We start from the raw sequence: 20,673 nt of genomic DNA on the forward strand, positions 1-20,673 counted from the left end.
GACAAGCATGAAAATGTGGCTTCATACTGGGCTGTTCTTGGCATTCATGCTGCTTGGTGTGGCACATGGCTCAGAAATCAGCATTTTGTGCAAAACTGAGTATGTATTCTTTCTGAGATGGGTTAAGAATGAGTGAAAAAAGACCAATTACTGTGGATTACACGTATACTTAATAGCACTCACGTCTTGGTTTCTATGAGCTTAAGTCCTCCCAGTGTTCACTTCCTGTGTAATGTGTGGGAAGTGGCCCGTCTGTACCTTGTATTCTATTCTGCTTTATTTTTACCCTCCAAAGCAGCGCATCTTCCCTTAGGCTAGAGATTGGATGTCAAGAATATTGCTTACAATATATCAAGCTATAATAATCAGCTACTAAGAACTGTTTGTGTACAAATAAGAATAATACAGTTGATATAAAGTAAATTCCTTGACTTCTGTATAATTATAATATATATACATATATATATATAATTATTACAGAAGAAGGGGGGGCGCAGTGGCGCAGTGGGTTGGACCAGGTCCTGCTCTCCAGTGGGTCTGGGGTTCGAGTCCCGCTTGGGGTGCCTTGCGACGGACTGGTGTCCCATCCTGGGTGTGTCCCCTCCGGCCTTACGCCCTGTGCTGCCGGGTAGGCTCCGGCTCCCTGCGACCCCCGCATGGGACAAGCGGTTCAGAAAATGTGTGTGTGTGTACTACAGAAGATTTATTTCTTGATTCAGATTATCACTAGAATTTATAATAATCTTGGTAGATAAGATATCATATTCCTTACATTTACTAAGCTGACACTTTTCTAAAACCAACTCAGAACATTGAACTACATACAGTGATTTACCTATTTTTACAAATGGGTAATTTTTACTGGAGCACATCAGGGCAAGTATCTTGCTTACAGATACCACACCAGGAAGTGGGATTATTCCAACCTTGACCATCAAGTGGAAGACAGCAGCTTTGACCACTATGTAACCTGTTGCGGCTTAAGAAATACCTAGTGGTTTTATTTTAATGAATAACAGAATTGACATCGTGGATCATCATACTGTGTCACTGGGACCCCATGAGGTCAGTAAACAGTAGGCAACACAACAGTACTTTACAAATCATAGGTTGGACTGCTCTGCTAATGCTTTAAACAGCACTTCCACTTAGTGGCAGACTTCTCATTAAGTTGATTACACATGATACGGGTCCCAATAGCAACCTTCATTAAAGTGTTAAAGGTGACTGCATAACTGTGACCATCTGCTTATTGCTGCCTCCAGCACAAAACATGTTAGCAGTCATTTGCTCCAGGTGTTCTTAATATCCTGTTTCCTTCTCTCATTGCTAGAGAACCATCAGTCTGGGAGGAGTTAAATTGCTCTGCAGAGGACAACTGCACATATCAGTGGTTCATAAGCATGTAAATGCTGAAGGAAAATTGCTATGTTCACATGTTCTATATAACAGGAATTACTTTTGATGTCACTAGAGGCTAAGGTGTTTTATTCTGTAATATTACTCCTACAAAATATTGTTTTAAAAGATATTAACCTATTTTAAATCATTACATATCATGACCTCTGTTCTCTGTGGTGTCTATGATCAGTGTTATATGTGCTTAATTATTTCTGTATGACGTAACGGGTGACTAAATTTGTGTTCTTACCATAAATTCATTTAGATGAAAATGAACACTTAATTGTTCCTTGTGATTTAATTTAAAATATTGAAATCATTAAATATAATTAAATAGTGAATTGCTCTGTTTTATTTCCCTTTAAAATGCTCAGGGAAACACGACTACCTAGAGTAGCCCTGTGTCTTAGCTGGCTATGAGACAGACTATATTTTCAGAAAGCCAATGCTCTGCGAATGGTGTCATAAGGTGTCTTCTGACCCCCTAGAAGCCTTTCTCTGTTCCTTTTCCAATAAAACTGTAGGTCTTTCACTTGAGGGTGAAACTCCAAAGCAGTGCTTTGGTTTTGTGACTCCTCATCAAACATAATTTGCTATTAACTTCAAGATGGAATTAGACACCACTGGAAAAAGGCCGTAGCATGTTCCTCAAGTGCCGTAAAGTCAGGTCTATTCTGAGCCTTCGCAGTTGTCCCCATCAGTCACAGCACGACTGTGTCAAATTGGTTTGCTGTTATACATGCATTACATGATCAGCGAATAAGGGTTTTACACTGATTAAAAACTTATTATAAATGTGGGCAAGCAGACTTCAGTGAGATTCATGCAAAAGCCTACAGACCCTAACCAATTAACTGATGAAATTGTTCCTTGATTACAATAGTATGATCAGTATAGATCAACTGAGCACAAGGGATTTTTTTCGAAAAAAATTATTTTGTGGATTTCTTAGTTATTTCTTAAAATTCCTTCCTCCTGTTGATCTACCTCAAATAATCTGCCCTCCTATGATGTAAACATATATATCTGTGTGACACATGAAACAGCAAGCATTGCAAAACTTCCATTTGTAATATTAAATTTAAATTAGTTGCAAGCGTGGTTCTTATTTAATCTCCAGTAGTTTCATTTGGATTTAGATGAATGAGTCTCCAGTCAATGTGTCCTTGACAGCCCTAATCAAAAGACCCACACATACTAACTTCCCTTGGCCTGATTAAGGGAAGACATTAGAATGAACCACATAAAGAATTAAAATTACAGAGAAGATCCCCATACTTATCTTTAAAGCAGTGACCTCAGATTTTTCAGATTTATATGATTTTCAATAAATAAGGAAATATGTAAAGATTAATTGAAGAACATTAAATTTAAGGTGAGCACCAGTGCAAAAAAGGATATATAAAATATATAGTTACATATAAATAGTATAATCTACATACAGTCTACTGCTCAGTAAGAGGTGCCTGGTTTTCAGAACAGGTTTTCCAAAATATTCAAGCTATAGTCCTTTTAAAAACTGCTTTAAAAGATGTGTTTTTATTAAAGGACCAAGTAACTGAAAACAAAGATCTCTCAAAATTATGAAGATGCATGAATCTGTAAGCAGTGCATCACAGTGAATATGTGTGGGCCTATGATATCTCTCTCCTCTCTGAATGTCTGCGACTTCACTCATACAGGCACTGGAAATGTCCTTCCTGTGTCGAGGAGGTTTCATTTAGTTCAGTTAGGTTGTCTCAGCCTTGTATCAGGACATGTGCTCTGCAGGTGACAGCTGCCACAGGTAAGAGAAATGCCATGTGAAAAGAAAGACTTTGGACTGTGGGACTGTTGTCAGCTGAAAGCATTTTCCTCTGCCCGGGTGTCTTAAACATTTAGAGGCACAAAATCACAAAGAAAGGCCTCCAATGCACTGTATTCCATACATGCAATTTATAGCACTGCATTTGAAAAGGATTAATGTAGGTGAGCACAGGTATAAACAAATCACATTAGAGTGTTGGTTAAACTTCCTGACAGGTTATGTGCTTGTACGCTCTGAGAACACTTACAAAAAAGAGTACATTTCAGCAACCCTCCTTAGAATAGTGATGGTTCACTGATTTGTTATCTATAATAGTTTATTTTAACATAGAGTTCTGTTATTTCTTATTTGAGATGCCCAAGGCGCTACACTATATATGGTGCACCCGGCATGGGACACTGGTCTATAGCGGGGCAATCATACATACCCTCATTTACTCACACACACACACACACACACACACACACACACACAAGCTATGGTAGCAATTTAGCCTTATCAGTCCAACTGAAACTCATCTTTGTAATGTTGGAGGCAATCCATACAAAAACAGAGACAACAAACAGACTCAGCTTAGACTGAATGGAGATCAAACCTAGCTATGATCGCACAGTCTAGGCACTGTGGGGCATCGACTCTGCCGTTTGCGCCACAGTAATACTACTACTACTACTACTACTACTACTACTAATAATAATAATAATAATAGTAATAATGCTGTAGTATACTGTACTATAGAGTACTGTAATGTATTGTACTATGCTGTACTACTACAGTGTATTGTACTGTACTGTACTGTACTGTTCTGTAGGGTAGTGTATTGTACTGTACTGCATCATACTGTGCTGTTCTGTAGTATAGTACAGTGTAGTATACTGTACTGTACCGTACCGAGAAGCGGTTTCGGACCTCTTCGCCGACAGATGCTGCTACAGCGACACCTACTGGACCTCACCGTCAAACGCATGTATGGTAAAAAAACACCGCAGCTTGTTTCCTGCATTTCCTGCATTTCGCTTACGTGGGCTCGGCTTTGCTGAGGCAACATGTTTTTTGGGGTAACGGCAAAGGATTTGAAAGTGTGCACGTACGATCACGTTAGTGAGTCACAGAGACTGTGTGTGTTTGGGTCACTCACCAGCGCAGAGACCCCCCGTACTAGCATCGTCCTCTTTCTCCTTTCACCTCTCGTAAAGCGTTTACACACCTGAATATGGTGACAAATTAAAGTGTCATATTTGGTAGTTTCCTTACTCTATATACAGCACATGTCATTTGAAATGAGGCCATTGTTGATCTGCTTCACTTTCAGCGAGTTTGCATTCTGTTTTTCGCTTTATATTTTCGAGTTATATCAGAGCCTGGAGGGGGGTGCAGTGGCGCAGTGGGTTGGACCACAGTCCTGCTCTCCGGTGGGTCTGGGGTTCGAGTCCCGCTTGCGGTGCCTTGTAATGGACTGGCGTCCCGTCCTGGGTGTGTCCCCTCCTCCTCCGGCCTTATGCCCTGTGTTGCCGGGTAGGCTCCGGTTCCCCGCGACCCCGTATGGGACAAGTGGTTCTGAAAATGTGTATGTGTGTGTGTGTGTATCAGAGCCTGGTGCAAAATGATATAAATGTCACACATTACATCTGTGCGGATGCTGTAAGTTGTCATTATGCTGCTGGTCATAATACTTCACATTTTCCATCTCAGAACTGACGGCGAGGGTGACATCCGACAAGGACCGAGTCGAGTGGAAAAAGGTTTGCCTCTCATATCTGACTCGTACCCTTGTGCCGAAATTGTACTTTTCACATCAGGAAAAAAACAAGAGTAAGCTCATACTCAACAATGAACACGAGCCTTTCATATGCAAACCGAAATGGCATTTCCTTAAAATCGGCAATTTTTATTATGTAAAAGAAAAGGGGACCACAGAAGAATCCCAAAGGATGGCCTCATCCAAAGAGCAAGGTGTGACTGTCTCAAAATCAGCTCCGTGGAATATCGTCTGTCAGTCTCCCTTCGCAGTGATCATGCCACTATCTGCAATGTCAGCAATGTCAATCACACTGTTATGCACACACACACACACACACTCTCTGAACCGCTTGTCTCATAGAGGGTCGCGGTGAGCTGGAGCCTAACCCAGCAACACAAGGCTGGAGGGGTCACACCCAGGACGGGACGCCACTCCATCCCAAGGCACCCCAAGCAGGACTCGAACCCCAGACCCACCGGAGAGCAGGACCCGGTCCAACCCACTGCACCACCACACCCCCCTCATTGTTATGCAGCGAGCAATAATTGAAATGTAAGAACCATGATGCACGCAGCCATTCTTTTTGGCACCATGCAGTCCACGCAAAAAAAATGACTTGCCAGTATTTTCAGACAATGCGCCGTAAGCACTGCCACACGACTGCGTGGATGTGCAGCGATGGCAGCAGGTTTCTGAACATAGAGTAACAGAGAGTCCGCCTTCCTCTCGCATTGCGCTTTGTCTTCCCTCACCCCCCCCACTTCATTCAAAGAGCAGCAGTGCAAGGAGCTGCAGACACATGGGAGTTGGAACAAGCCAAAAAGTTAGAGCTGAGGAATTCTACACTAGATGTGCTTGGTCCTCTGCTCTCTAGATAATAAGTGTTAGTACAAAAACTAGATTAGAAATTTTTAGAAAGTTTGCATGAAACAGCCAAAGATCACAGCTGGGAAACCTGGTGTCTGATCACTAACAGAGTTTCAGTTCAAATCGGTGTGCGTTTCTGAATGGAGAGCATTCCAGGTCAAGATAATAATGAAGACAATCCGTATCTCTGGTAAGATCAGCTCGCTTCATTTTCCTTTGTGTTCTTATTAACTTCGGGAATGTACTTGAACTTGAGTGCTTTCTTTCTGTGATGATATAGTAAATCAATATTGGAAAAACACTCAATTTTTACTGCTGCTTGTCAAAAGGCATCCTTGAATGTGTAGCACTTCATGAAAGTAAAAACAGTAACATCAGCATGCAAGAAAGTGTTGCGCTGCACTAGAAATAAGCAGAGTGCAAAAACAAACACCATTTAAGTGTTGCAGCCTGGAGTCGCGCTGGCAACGTGTATTTACGCAGCACTTTTCACTGACATCTCGATGCGCTCTTGCAGATCTAGACATGTTTCACAAGAGGCAAAGTAGCTCGTTTCAGATGCGGCGCAAACAAAGAGAGGCACTTTTACAATGGAAGTTTCCCATAGAAGTTTCTTCTTGCAGTTTTCAGAGGACTCCCTCTCTTCGGCGCAAATGGAGAAAGCGTTACGGAGGCTTAGATGGGAACAAATTACTGGAGCCAAATAAGGAAGAGGATATAAAAGGTATATCGACGTGTATGTGAGTGACCCAGCCCTGTGGCTTGCCCTCTGTGATTTTTGGTTAGCATCGCTCTTGGTGCTGCAGCACTTTTGGCAATCTATTATGGGAAGAGCTGCGTGGGTTGCGGCGCTTGTGATTTTCCCTCCGACGGAATAATTAAAAGGGGCCTATGGTCCTTTTCAGGGCTGTGAAACTGAAGCAGCAGTGGGCGTGGCAACATTCTAAATCAAGTCCAGGCTGGACTGTGGCCAATGTGTTCTTCAACCGAAAAGTGATGTGACACATTCAAATTACGCGTCGCGTAGACACGAAGAGGCCTCCTTCAGCTGTCAGCATGTGTGTGTTCACAAAGACCTCATCTTTTATCAAAGGCTCTGATAGCTTCTCAGAATGCCCACCTCAGTCTCCTGCCGAGCCCTGGGGGAACAGAGCCTGCATTCTTTCCACTGGAATGTTCTAATACAAACTGGTCACATCAATAACAAAAATGCACCATGGCATTGAGGCTAGTGTGTGGGGCAGCCAGCGAGAACATTGTTGTCTTGTTCATGGCAGCAATCGTACAAGAACTTATTCCTAAGACGAGTAAAAAAAGTTGTGTGAATTTACATTACAGGTATTACATTTATTTGTTTAGCAGATGCTTTTTTCCAAAGCGACTTCCAATGAACTCTATGTGGTGTTATGAGCCCACACACCTCATTCACCAGGGTAACTTACACTGCTAGATACACTGCTTACAGTGGGTCACTCATCCATACATCAGTCACTCACTCACACACTATGGGAGAACCTGAACGGGATGTCTTTAGACTGTGGGAGGAAACCAGAGCACCCAGAGGAAACCCACGCAGACACGGGGAGAACATGCAAACTCCACACAGTACGTCTTTAATATGGCTCTTGTTTATGACATATCCACAGCTGTTAGTGCCCTTCTGTTTGTGGATTTTAGGTTTCGTTAATCATTTCAGACAAGCGTCCTGGAAAAACCCAACTGCAGACCCAACTGAGTCTCTCAGCCTACATTTTTCAGCACAGAAGCACACTTGGTGTTTTTGTTCATGCGGTAACATAATGAGTACTCTCAAAGTGTGCACTGTTCAATTTTGGGGAGTACATGTTAAAAATAAAAACAATTCAATGCTTTAGAATAACATAGCATTGCACTGAAGATTTGAATGTTTTATTCTTCAGGTCACAATTTTTTTTTCATTTTTGTGGGATTTTCCAGATTTCACAACAATTGAAAATAAACACAGTGAAATGACACGCAACAGCGAAACAAAATGAAGCAAAAATCTGCTTCGTTTTAAGGAACTGGGGCTGTTTATAATTTTCTTCCCAGGCATTTTCCCCTCCGGTATAACAGAATTGCTTGTTTTGTTTCAGAAAATGGGTTTTTGAAAGAGACCCATCACGACCGGATTTTTGTCCAGACGAACAGCCCTGAAATCCAGGTACAGGCACCATCCTGTCTGGAGCCAATGCACACGCACACAGCAGCTGCTGGAATTCTTTGCATAGATCGCACCGCCATCCTGACACACGGCAGGTGAGACCCAACAGCACCAGGGGAAACATCTGCGCTTGGCAGCAGAGACGTGCACCCTGGCTTCCTGAGGAGCTGCCAGCACACCCACCTGGCTGTGGCCCAGGGGGATTGAAGGCACAGCCTTTTGAACTTCTCTTAGGGGAAGGGACCCTGAGACTGAGGCTGCAGACCATGCCAACACAGCAGTGCTGGCTGAGAAGGGGGGCAAATAACGTATCTGCTGCCCTACTCAGGAAAGGAAATATATCTGTTATTTTACATAACCTAGAAGATACGCTTTACCTTACACAGAAACGGAGGGATGCGTTACCCTATTTAGGAAAGCGGATACATGATTTACGTCACACAGAACAGCAAATATGTGTACAGAGCAGTGAACCTTCGTGCCACTTTGGACAGTAGTGCATATATCCATTCCGAGCAGAGCATGCCCATGCAGAAGCTTGTCTTCAAAGCAGCACCAATAAATGATAATCCCCTGTGGCTCTGGGGTAGTTGTTGGAATCTCAACGCATGTGTTGTCCTTATGTTGCCTTGTTAAGGTAGCAATTAAGTGCCTCTAGTGCCAGAATTACCTGCGACTACTGCAGCGTCAAAGAAATTACATGGCTGCATTAAAAAAGACTTCCCAATGTCATGTGAATCATGTTCTCTTAAATCCCAGTTTATACAACTGGATAATTTTACTGGTGCAATTCAGGATAAGGACTTTGCTTAAGGGTGCTAGAGTTAGATGTGGAATTCAAACCTGCAAACCTTATCCAAGGTCCAAATGCAGCAGTTCTAACCACTATGCTACCAACTGTCCATTTCTAGCTTAAGGTAATATATGTATTTGGGGAAGTTTTTGTGTGGGACAGAGCAGGCTTCTGTGTCTGAATGCCTGTGATGGTTAAAGTTTCTTTTAATTTGTTAGTGTGGTTTTCTTTCCATAGGAGAGTCCTCCATTGATGAGCGCTCAAAGCCTTGTGCCAAGAAATGTATTTCAGTCACAAAAACCGGCCACCTTCGTGCACCCAGGATCAGCAGGTGAACAATTACGTCAGTAGCAGCGTGACTCCAGAAATCACGCAGTTCAATTCCACATTTTTAGCCTGAAATAGACAAACTATTTTAGTATAGATCCCTGCACTTTCCTGTTCTGTGCTACTGAAAAAAACTTTAACAAAATGCAGTTTTAGTTTGTTACTGCAGTGTTAGAATGGTAGCAGTGGAATATTTGTCAATCAAAAAGTAAAGCTTAACTATGTAAGAAGTAGGTTGAAATTCAGTTCTGTACCTTCACTGTACACTAAAGCCCCACTATAGCTTGCTCCTGCATTATTGTTTCTACCATTGAGTTTTTATGGAACATCTTATAAAAAATACCTTCAGAATCAAGCACAATTTACTTAAAAGGGAAAGGAGCAAATGAAAACATGAAATACCTTCTGGGTAAATACGAGACTTCTGCATGGTGTTTAACAGCAAGCGACAGGAGCCAGAGTGTAGCGGGACCCCATGGAGAGCAAACAAGAAATGCGAACGCATTCTGGCACAGTATCAACAGGCTAGACCCCCTTCAGGGCCAGGTGAAGAGGAAGATGTAAGTGTCTTTGTTCATAAGTCCAAAATCTACCCATTCAGTGCTCACATGCTTCATTTAACTTACAACATCAGACACTGCAGAAGGACTTAACTGTATGGTGCACCACTTTGTCAGCTGCGGGCAGCGGGTGGCGTAGTGGTTAGAGCTGGTGTGCGATCAAAAAGGTTCCACGTTTGATCCCTGCTTCTGCTGCAATTACCTTAATCTTACTTTGATAAAGCAAGAAAACTGTCATGTATAAATGGGTAAATCACTGCAAGTCACTCAAAATATGAAGCATTGGCATTGCCTAAGACAATGTGTCAGCTAAATAAATAAATAAATAAATTAATAAATAAATAAACAATTTATAAATAATTAAGAATGCAGTAAAGCAGAGTCATTTTATCTCAAGCAGACGTATGAAAACATGAAAATCTACGAGTTCCCTGTCTTTCATTTCCACCAGTGTCCTTCATTAAAGCAAATTATTGTGGATTTCCTCCCCATCAGGGCTGCTGACGTGCTCTTTGAAAGCTTCGCCTCTCAGGGAAGAATAAACGCAAGCCAGTTTTTTGAGGTAGGTGACAGTTTTTTTTTGTTTTTCTTTTGATCTGAAGTACCTCTATGAGTGAAAGTGTAGATTTCCATTTAGGGGAAACACCTTCATATTAATCGCTCCTTAAAATATGTCACTTTATTAGGACTTTCTTTATTTGAACTAATCATCTGTTTCTCTCTATTCTGTTCTCAGTAAAACTTCCCAGTTTGACACTTTAATACCATTATTCCATAAATATGTCATTAAAAGCCCACAGTCATCAAAAATGGTCTTTAAAACATGCAATAATCATACCGCTTTTGTACCGGAACAAACGCACAGCTATTATTGGGGACGTCTGTATGCATGACTTTGTGTTGTTTTTACAGTTGTTACAAGTATGTGTTTTTACAGACTGTGTGGAGCTCTGGAATACAGAAAACAGACCCCAGGATTAAGGATTGCTACCTACTGATGAGGAAACTACAGGAAACAGACGGAACAGTTGACAGAGACACTTTCCACAGGTCAAGAGAGCATTATTTCTATATAGAAAATTCAAAATGCTTTTCATATCAGTGTTTTACTCCATTTACCTTGGTTGCTCTGTGGTGGGCATTCTATGCATGTGTTCCTTTGCAATGTGTCTGTCACTCATACCTTTATTTTACAATTTCACTGCAGGTGTGTTACCGGTTTTGTGTCTTTTATACTGAAAGCCCTGCAAGGAAGGTTCGTCATTCCAGATTTTTCCACGTTCACTGAGGAGACACAAAAGCTTTTCATGAAGAGCAAACAACTTTCCTCTGTTAAGGTGCGCATGTTATCCACTTGTAAAAAGAGCAAATTATGAATTACAATCTGACTGAAGAAGTAGCACAAGCTTAACCGCATGTAAATATCCACATCAAATAAAATCACTTTATTGTCACTTCACCATAACCACAAGTGTACAGGTGGAGGAAATCTTTGGTGTGTTCTCTGCAGCTGTTCGGCATAAGTTACAAACATACAGACCACAAAAAAATATACACAATAAACACCTGTATAGTATATACACACACGCTCTGAAACTGCTTGTCCCAAGTGGGGTCGTGGCAAGCCAAAACCTAGCCCAGGAATACAGGGCACAAGGCTGGGGGGACACATCCAGCATGAGATGCCAGTCTGTCGCAAGGCACCACAAGCGGGACTCGAACCCCAGACCCACCACAGAGCAGGACCCGGCCAAACCCGCTGTGCCACCGTGCCACCATGCCTCCCCTCCTGTGCAATATACAGACATGTGTAAACAGAGATTTAAAAAAATGACATAAAATGATGACTTGAATTAACCATCTCAGCATTTACCTTACAGGAAAAGGACTGAGACAAATATGTGCTTTCATTTCTTTCAGCAAGAGCCCGGAAATGAAGAACGGGAAAAATGGGGTGTATCTATTTGCACTGTGGACGGCCAAAGGTTGGATGCTCTCAATGCCACACAAAATATGCTGGGATACTCACTTAAACCTGGTTAACTGAAGATGAAATGCATTGCCAAATACAAAAAATCCCACACACCAGGTCCAGATTGTTAGTTTCCTCTTTCTCTTAAGACCCCAGGGTTACCTAGCAACAGGCAGTTAGCACTCGCAGTTCATTCGTTCTTCGCGGAGCCAGGTTTACGCGAGTCGCTTAGTGTTCCCTTTCATTGTGCACATGGACTGGGAAATGCATGGCATGAGTACACCCACCCTGTCATGTGTGAGATATCCCAGAAGGTTATGTGCAAAGCCTGCAACGCCTAAAAAGACATTATCATCAAAGACAATCCTTGAGAGGAACATTCGTGTTGTGGAAAAAAACTGTGTTGAACAAATGAGAATATTAGACAATGATTAGGCTCTGGGCTTCAGAGGAACGTATGAAATAAACCCGATGACAACTTTCCAAAAACAGGTGGGACCTTGTGGCAGCAAATCCAGCAGAACAAATGTAGGAAGAGCTTGATCGTGCAGCACCACAGGTTAAGGCTACAAGAGCCAAAAGACTGATATACTCCCTGCCCAAATGGCCTCAGATATCCTTCATAGACCTTTCTAAAATGAAGTCCAAATTACCTTCATGCACCCTGCCAACAAGGACCCCCAACCAAAATACAATCTTAACTTCTTCTGTGGAACTCTGTGGAGAGACAGTCCTGAAGGTGGATTTCTGGGGTTCACCGAAGCCTAAACTTTGCTATTAAAAGTACAAACCAATGTTTTATCAATATAGAAACCTCAGGCAGTCTGTGTCCATGAACTATAACATGTTATGCATCTACAAGGCCATTCACACTGAAATTAAAAGGGAGTGAAAGCCTTGTTTATCAGGAAAGTGTTCTCTGATTTGTAAATCATAGCCTTCATCAGCATCAGAATGACACCCTGCATCACCTTGTTGTTAAAGAGCCGCATTTAATATTGCTATGTTACTAATCCTCGTTACATGTGTTTATACTGCTTAGGAATGACTAATGTGATGTTGGGTTGCTGACTTGCCTTGTCTGACACCAGGTTGTCCCTTGGGGATTGTGTAGAGCCCTGTGTCCTGGGAGAGATATCCTGGCCTCTCATTTATGGAATCGCTGTGGACCAGCTTGGGACAGACTATGTCCACAGATATGTCGGCGTGGAGGAATTCTCCAAATACGACTCACCCTTTACCCTCACTAAACATGGTAAAAGAATGGTGGTGGCATTTGGAAAGGCACGGACTGAGCTAAAGTGCTCGGGTGGTTTCTTCTCTTTGACTGCTCTTTTGCATCTCCATCCTCTCAGGAACTCCCCACAGCCCTCTTATTATGACCGGGGCTATTATTACAACATCTCTCTTACAGGTAGGAAGTATCATACCTATCAAAGGCCTGTCTTTTTGACAGCACAACAAAGGAACATGGTAAAATACATGGCTGTAAAAATATTTGTCATTTTCCACAGTTAGCATGCAGACTTGGCACAGAAGATGAAGAAAAATATGAGTCAGTAAGTCAGCATTCAGAGGTTATACTTTGTCCTATAGCCCAGCACCTCTAAATGCACACAGTGTAAATAATACTAGAATATTAAATACAGTACAACCCACCTAATGGCAGAAAAAATTTTTTTTTTTGGATTTTATCTTTTCAGGTTTTGAATTCCTTCAGACGACTTTGTAATAAAGAACATGCTAATCTGAATTGCACAAGGTACAATAAAAAATTTTGTTTCCTAAAATTAAAATTTTGATCATAAGTGTTTTTCCCTAAGATGACAATTTGAAAATCTCTTTTTAGCTATCAAATCATGAAGAAGGACAGCATTGCACTTCATGCCCTGTCTTTTTACCTTCAAGAAAAGAAAGTAAGTTTAAGTTTTACATTTTACGTCAAACTTTGTGAAACTAATACTTTATTTATGTTAGGTATAAGAATTATATATCGGCAGGTCATCAGCTTTAATGTTCAGTGTTTTGTTTTTTCCTAAACACTTGAGTAGTAACATTTGTGGTTATTTTAACAGTGCTTTCCAGAGTCTGTAGACATCAACACTGCAGTGGATTTAATACAGCAGGTAAATGTATGATTGTTTGTAAAGCTATTACCCACAATTTCACATTAAGCAATTACACACAAGGCACAGAGATTCTGAGGGCTCTTATCTTGCATCAGTGCTCATCGACGGAGGTCACGTGTGAATCTGGAGCTGTCATGGCTGCAACGTTGGCCAATGGAGGCCTGTGCCCCTTGTCTGGGGACAAAGTGTTGTGTCCGCCTTCAACCCGAGCGATGCTGTCTGTGATGCAAGTTGCTGGAATGAATGAATACTCCAGAATGTTCCATTTTAAGGTGGGTGACTCTAAACATTTTGCTTTCTTTGCTACCACCATTTTTAAAAAAAAATCAGAATTTCAAATATGAGCGTCACCCAGATTCACAGTCTCTAATTATTCCAGTTTGTATGGAATTTTTTTAAGTGCTCTTAGATTAGTGAAAAAAAGCAAACATTTATTTAAGTATTGCTGTCAATGTTTTTTAATTTGTGATTTTCTTTTCAGACCTCTGTACCAGCTAAGTCTAGCAAATCCGGAGCTTTGCTAATAGTGGTGCCTGGTATTCTGGGCATGATGTGCTGGTCACCTGCGCTGGACTCCTTTGGGAACTCCTGGAAGTCAGTGCACTTCTGTGAGGTAGTGCAGTCATCCCAGCTACTGTGGTGTTGCACACTGTGAAATCAGCTGGCATTTATCCACTCTGTTGTGTTGTTTCACATTTTCTTCTTTGAAGGAACTGGTTTCAATGTTCCAGCTTCACAGCTTTGACATCAGGACACCGTTCCGCCAGGTGGTGGCGTACAGGCAATGGAAAGCAGAATCCGAGGTTGGCACCACATTCTCACAAAATTTGCTCATACAGTTGTGTGTATATACAGTACTTTAAAGGTCTCTGGAGAATGAATTACATTTTGCATTTATTTCATGCTAGGGAATAATCCTACTTTGATCTCTGTCCCTTGTTTTAGGGCTACCAGATAATGAACGTCTTGCTTGCTGCTTACAGAGGTGATGTGCAGTCCTTGCGAAGGTAAGCGAGTCCACGCCCATATAATTAATCACATTGAGCCTGTCTGTGAACATTAATTTCTTGCTTAGCTGGTATTATTCAAAGCAGCTCTGTATTCTCCCCATTTGTAGAGAGATAGATATCTCACTGGAGGAATTCAGGTGGAGGACCTTGGTGAATGGTAGTACAGCATGGTCCTTCCTGGAGCTGCAAACAGCAACTTTCCAAACTATGTCCTTAACCACAGCGCTATCTACTGCCCCAGAAGCATTCAACATGAAGATCCCTGATGATTAGTTGACCGCAGTAACCACTAGGCCCTCTCTTGTCCCGCAGGTACTTCCTCTCAGGAGCTAATGTGAATGCAGTAGATTATGACGGCAGGTCTGCACTGCATGTTGCCGCTTCTGAAGGTCACCTTGAAGCCATCAAGTTCCTTGTAGAAAATGGGGGAGCAAAGGTCACAACATTTGACAGGTACTCTCAGTGTAAAGACGCACTAATTGTCCTTCAGTGATGTATATTTAGTGTCCTTCCATTAATTTATGTTAGTTCGACTGCACAACACTATTAATGCTGTTTCCCTTGTTTTCCCACTTTGATATATCAATTTACATATAGTCTGCCGAAGCTATATCATGTTTTGTTTTCAAATCCACCATCTAATATGAAGTAAATTACATTCATTTGGTTTTATGTAGCACATCCTCTTCCCACTGGATTTTGGAGCTGTAGCATTTTCAGTTCTTTAGGTGTTTTTAGATAATGAAATGCTGTTTTATGTGTTGACAGATGGGGTAACACACCACTGCAGGAAGCTGTAAGATGTAACCATATTCACGCAGTCCAGTTTCTTCAAAAGTACAAAGCACACCAAGAACCTTAATAAACCAGCTAATGGCATGTAGCAGAAGAGACCTGAAAGACTTTCTGACAAGTATCCATTACATGTTTTTATCAGTTACTACAGTAATCTAAAAGCAATGCAATTAAATAATGAATGGATAAAACAGTGTATTGAAGACAGTGAAGAGGAAGTATTACTACCAATAGTATCCAAGTAACTTCAGAAAAACTGCATCTTCAGCTTTTATTATTCCATTCCATAAGATATAAGATACATCTATATACTTTCCATGTCAGCATACTATATATGTATACTCATGCATACCTTTATAAATGTGAACTGCGGTATAACTGTAGCATTCTCTAAAACATTTGAATCTTTGTAATAATTTTAAAGCAAGTGTGTGACTACACAAATGAGGAGGAACCAGTAGCTGTGAGCACAAGCGTGTGAACTGTCATCATTCTACTCTTCTCATTTATGTTTATCTGACACTTTTTTCCAAAGCAACTTACGATGTTAAGCCACCTACACCTATTCACCTGTTTATTCAATATGGGTAATTTTACCAGTGCAATTTAGGGTAAGGGCCTTGCTCGAGGGTACTAGAGTCAGAGGTGGAATTCAAACCTGCGGGTCCACATGCAGCAGCTCTAACCACTAAGCTACCTTGAGTTTGTTTCAGTAAGCGTTAGAGTCACTTAACTCGTGCTGCACTTGGAATGATTTTCAGACAAGTGGCTCCAGCATGGCTGACTTCAGAATACCAAGCTGTATGAGCAATTCCAGATTTAATATTGATAGACTTTATGGATGTTATTACTGAGTCTGTGGACCTTTGAAGGTGTGTGCTTGACTTGGTCAGTTTAATCAAAATGCTTGAATGTCAGGACATCTCAACTTAGGCACAGAACATGAGCTCTGGTCCTTGTCCCATTCTACTTGGAAGTGCCATTGTTGTTATTGGGGAACAGAAGAAAAATGCTGTTTTGGTTTCTGTTGTGAATTCATTAATCACTTTTTTTAATCCATTTGTCCCATAATGAGAATCTGGATTCCATGTGAAAATGGCAAAAGTAATGATTACCTGTTTGAAATATAAGTACATAATCTATATTTTTTTTCATTTTTTGCCATTCTTATTTTCTCAAATCTTGTTGCAGCATATAAAATGCAATACAGCAGTTATACATTTATGTAGCATTTTCATACAGTTTTTTGCTCAGTATAAATAAACTCATTTATAAAAATGAAGTAAAACACTGACTGCTATGTGAGCTGGTGATATGTTATATACTGTATACATTATATGATACATAGATGTAACAGTGAACCTGTCCACCTAATGTGCTCTCTCAGTACTTGTACTCGATTGAACGCTATTTCTTAATACTTTTGGTCCCGCCAATAACTGTTAAAAATTTTAAATCAATTTTAATGTTACACAAATGGTATAGCTTTCATTTGGTGAAATGTTTATAGACTACTTGAACCTCACTCTAAATGTGTTTGCAGTTCCACCACAACTCAATCCTGTTTAATTTTTTTGCCATAAAATGGAGCAAAAATAATCAATTAAAACACGGTATACTGTAAACTGAAACATATGAAAACCCAACTCTGAAGAAAAATTAAGCCTCACATGCTGCCTCTGTATGCTGGTATGATAATCTGTTGAACAATGAATCAATCAAACCCCACAACTGGTATTTTGTTATTGACATCGAGTCTAATGATTGCAAAAAAAATTTAAACAATGTAACATGTAATGGCAACTGTCCCACCAAGTACTGTTTGCGGAAACATTTATAGTTTTCAAAAACTCAAGCCCAGACAAGACAATAGATGATTTTTCACAAATGTAATACTCTGGTTTACCTTATTCTGCCACTTGATCCACAATATCACAGTGACTCTCTATTTGCTGCAATCTACTGATGGTGCTTGCTGTTCCCCTTGGGGTTTGCGATCAAAATAGATTTACCACTTCCTGATCAAACAAGGATCCAGACTGGAAAATCTTTGTTATACAAGAAAAAATATCAAACTGGTGTGTATGGTTCTCCAGGAACAAGACAAAACAACAAACACAAAATGTAGTTGATTTGCAATATTATACAACGCACTTAAAAATAGTAAACCTTTAATTTACAAAAAGCAAAAAAATATCTAGAGAAATTCTTAAATATTTAGAAATAAGTATACAGTGTTAAAGAACACTTCATGCTATTCTAGGTGGGTCATTAAAATTACAGCAGTGTTACATACACACACACACACACCGTCTGAACCGCTCGACCTATTCAGGGTCACGGGGAGCCGGAACCTAACCCGACAACACAGGGCGCAAGGCTGGATGGGGGCAGGGATGCACCCAGGGCAGGACACCAGTCCATTGCAAGGCACCCCAAGCGGGACTCGAACCCCAGACCCAGCGGAGAGCAGGACCCGGTCCAACCCACTGCACCACTGGGCCCCCCATTGTTACATAACTAGCTGACAATTTAAACATATCACCACACCAGAACCATACAAATGTATTATAAATTAGCATTAGGTTAACGCTACTCCACAAGTTTGTAACAGCTCCATTTTATTAATAATTCCAGCTTACAGTTTTCCAAAGTGACATATTAGTGTCACACCCACGCCATCATATCAATCATCTGCACCTGCACCTCATGAAAGCAGTGGACATAAAAGGAGACAGGCCGACTCTCTAAACCTTGTAGATTCTCACTGCTCTTGCCTGTGATCCTGCACACTAGCCTCTTACCTCCTTCTTCCCGTCTTTCATTGTCCCTTTGCCCTTGTTGTTCCTTGTTCTCGAGATTCCCAGTTCCCGACCTCCTGCCTCACTCAACGGATTTTGATTTGTCTCATCCCCTGAATGACGTCTGCAACTTGGAAGACCCTAGCCTGTTCTTGACCTCAATTTTGGCTTGTTCTCTTGTTCATTCTAGAAAATAAGCATCCCGCAATTGGGTCCACAACCTCATTCTCGGTCTCTGGTCTGAGTTCCCCGACAAAAGGTTCCACCTACCGATAGACCCAACGGAGATTGAATGCCTGCGAGCTACAGTGTCCTCACAGGGGGTGCGCCTCAGAGCCCATGACCAGACCCTGTGCCAGATTTCGGAGACCCTCCAGGGACTGGTGTAGATATTCCAGCTGTGACGAGTTGCTGAGTTGGCTGAATCCGCCATCATGCCCACTGAGAGCACCACCGGCCCTGACCCAGACGTCATCAGAAGACGTCGCATACGTACCTGCGACGGACTCCCAGCTGGCCACCCCTGAGAGGTATAATGGGTTGCCTGACAAATGCCAGGTGTTTCTGCTCCAGTGTGAACTTGTGTTCTCCAGCCTGCCTCACGTGTACTGAACTAATAACAGTAAAATCACCTACCTAATCGGATTACTGACTGGATCCACGCTTGTTTGGACCACTGCTGTCCGAAGAAAGTGAGCGCCCACCACATACGAGAGCTTCTGTAAACAAGTCGAAGCAATGTTTGACCACTCTCTCTTGGTCCGTGTTGCGTGATCGTACGGTGGCAGCATATTCTCTGGAGTTCCGGTCTTGAGCAGAGCAGAGGGGCTGGAACTTCACCGCCCTATTGGCAAGCTTCTGGAATGGCCTGCACCTAAGGGTTCAGGCAGAGCTGGCCTACTGGGGGGAGGGGGACTGGTCTTTAGACCACTTCATTGAGGCCATGGTCACAATCGACAACCTAGCCTGGAAATGGATGCCCCGTCCTTGGCTGTCCTCATCAGTGGCCACAGTTCCAGAGACTCCAAACCCCCTGCCCCTGGGACAAGGGCTCCTGACTCCGGATGAGGAGCAGCGATAGCTTGAGGAGCAGAGGGACTTCACTAGTGGATGTTCCGGTTTCAGTCGAGCAGACTGCGCTGTCCGACCACCCTCTCCAGACCTTCACCTAGTACCACAGGTGAGTCATAGTCACCCCAAGAACCAGCTGACTGTGCCAATCAGGGTGTCCCGGGGAGGGAATCTAGTGAATAGTGGATTCACAAACGGAACCCCTACATGTACAAGTGGGGGTGTGCCACAAGAAGGAGCTCATCTTTTACTTGATTAAGTCACCCGATATGCCCATAATCCTGGGGTTTACCTGGCTGGTCAAACATGACTCAGTCTTTTCTTGGAGTACCGGTGACCTTGTCGCATGGGGGCTGCGCTGTGCGAAGACATACCTGTCCCTTCCGTGTCGGGCCACCTCCGTAGAAAGCCCCACACCGCGCTTATTCTCCAGATTCCGAAAGAGTACCAGGACCTCACCAAAGTTTTTAGTAAGAGCAGGGCATCTGCTCTACCCCCTCATTGGCCCTGGGATTGTGCTATAGATCTCCTGCCGGGCGCCTCCCCCCCTCGGGGATGCGTGTACCTGTTATCAATACCCGAACAAAAATCCATGCAGGAGTACATGAAAGAGGCATTGACGTCCGGGATTATTAAGCTCTCGACATCACCGGCCTTGGTGGGGTTCTTTTTTGTGGAGAAGGAAGACTCCATCCTTGTAGAGACTACTGAGGTCTCAACACGATCACTGTATAATATCCACACCCCTTGCCCCCTCATCATGGCCACTGTAGAGCAGATACATAGAGCTTGGGTGTTTACCAAACTGGATCTGTGCAGTGCCTATAACCTTATTCGAATTTGTGAGGGCAACGAGTGGAAGACTGCGTTCAGCACCTCCCTGGGTCATTATGAATACACGGTGATGCCGTTCAGTTTGTCCAGTGCATCTTCTATATTCCAGGAATTTGTCAACTATGTGCTGGGGGATATGATAAACCAAGGGGTCCTAGTGTATCTGGATGATACTATTCCCGCACTATGAAACAGCATGTCCAGAAAGTACGACAGATCTTGCAAAGGTTACTTGCTAATCATCTTTACATGAAGGGAGAAGAGTGCTTATTCCACCAATCCTAGGTCTCTTTCCTCGGCTTTCTATTGAATGCAGACAAGGTAGCTATCGACTCGAAAAAGGCCCAAGCAGTGCTGGAGTGGCCCCGACCCATCTCAATGAA

At 42.3% G+C, this 20,673-nt stretch overlaps 1 protein-coding gene across 1 annotated transcript; it reads left to right on the forward strand.

Annotated features, from left to right (window-relative positions):
* The first annotated feature begins 5,956 nt into the window (after nt 1–5,956).
* glsl (glutaminase like) lies at nt 5,957–15,651 on the forward strand. The gene is made up of 19 exons (XM_018763269.2): nt 5,957–6,006; nt 6,440–6,540; nt 7,931–8,093; nt 10,174–10,240; nt 10,616–10,728; nt 10,886–11,015; nt 11,599–11,663; nt 12,742–12,905; nt 13,006–13,064; nt 13,165–13,209; nt 13,354–13,412; nt 13,500–13,566; nt 13,726–13,776; nt 13,875–14,051; nt 14,261–14,392; nt 14,490–14,582; nt 14,725–14,786; nt 15,102–15,242; nt 15,558–15,651. Exons 1-19 carry the CDS (start codon nt 5,957–5,959, stop codon nt 15,649–15,651), a joined length of 1,833 nt encoding a protein of 610 aa, XP_018618785.1.
* Nucleotides 15,652–20,673: the final 5,022 nt, after the last annotated feature.

The sequence above is a fragment of the Scleropages formosus genome, chromosome 11 (assembly GCF_900964775.1).
Source record: "Scleropages formosus chromosome 11, fSclFor1.1, whole genome shotgun sequence".
Lineage (NCBI taxonomy): Eukaryota > Metazoa > Chordata > Actinopteri > Osteoglossiformes > Osteoglossidae > Scleropages > Scleropages formosus.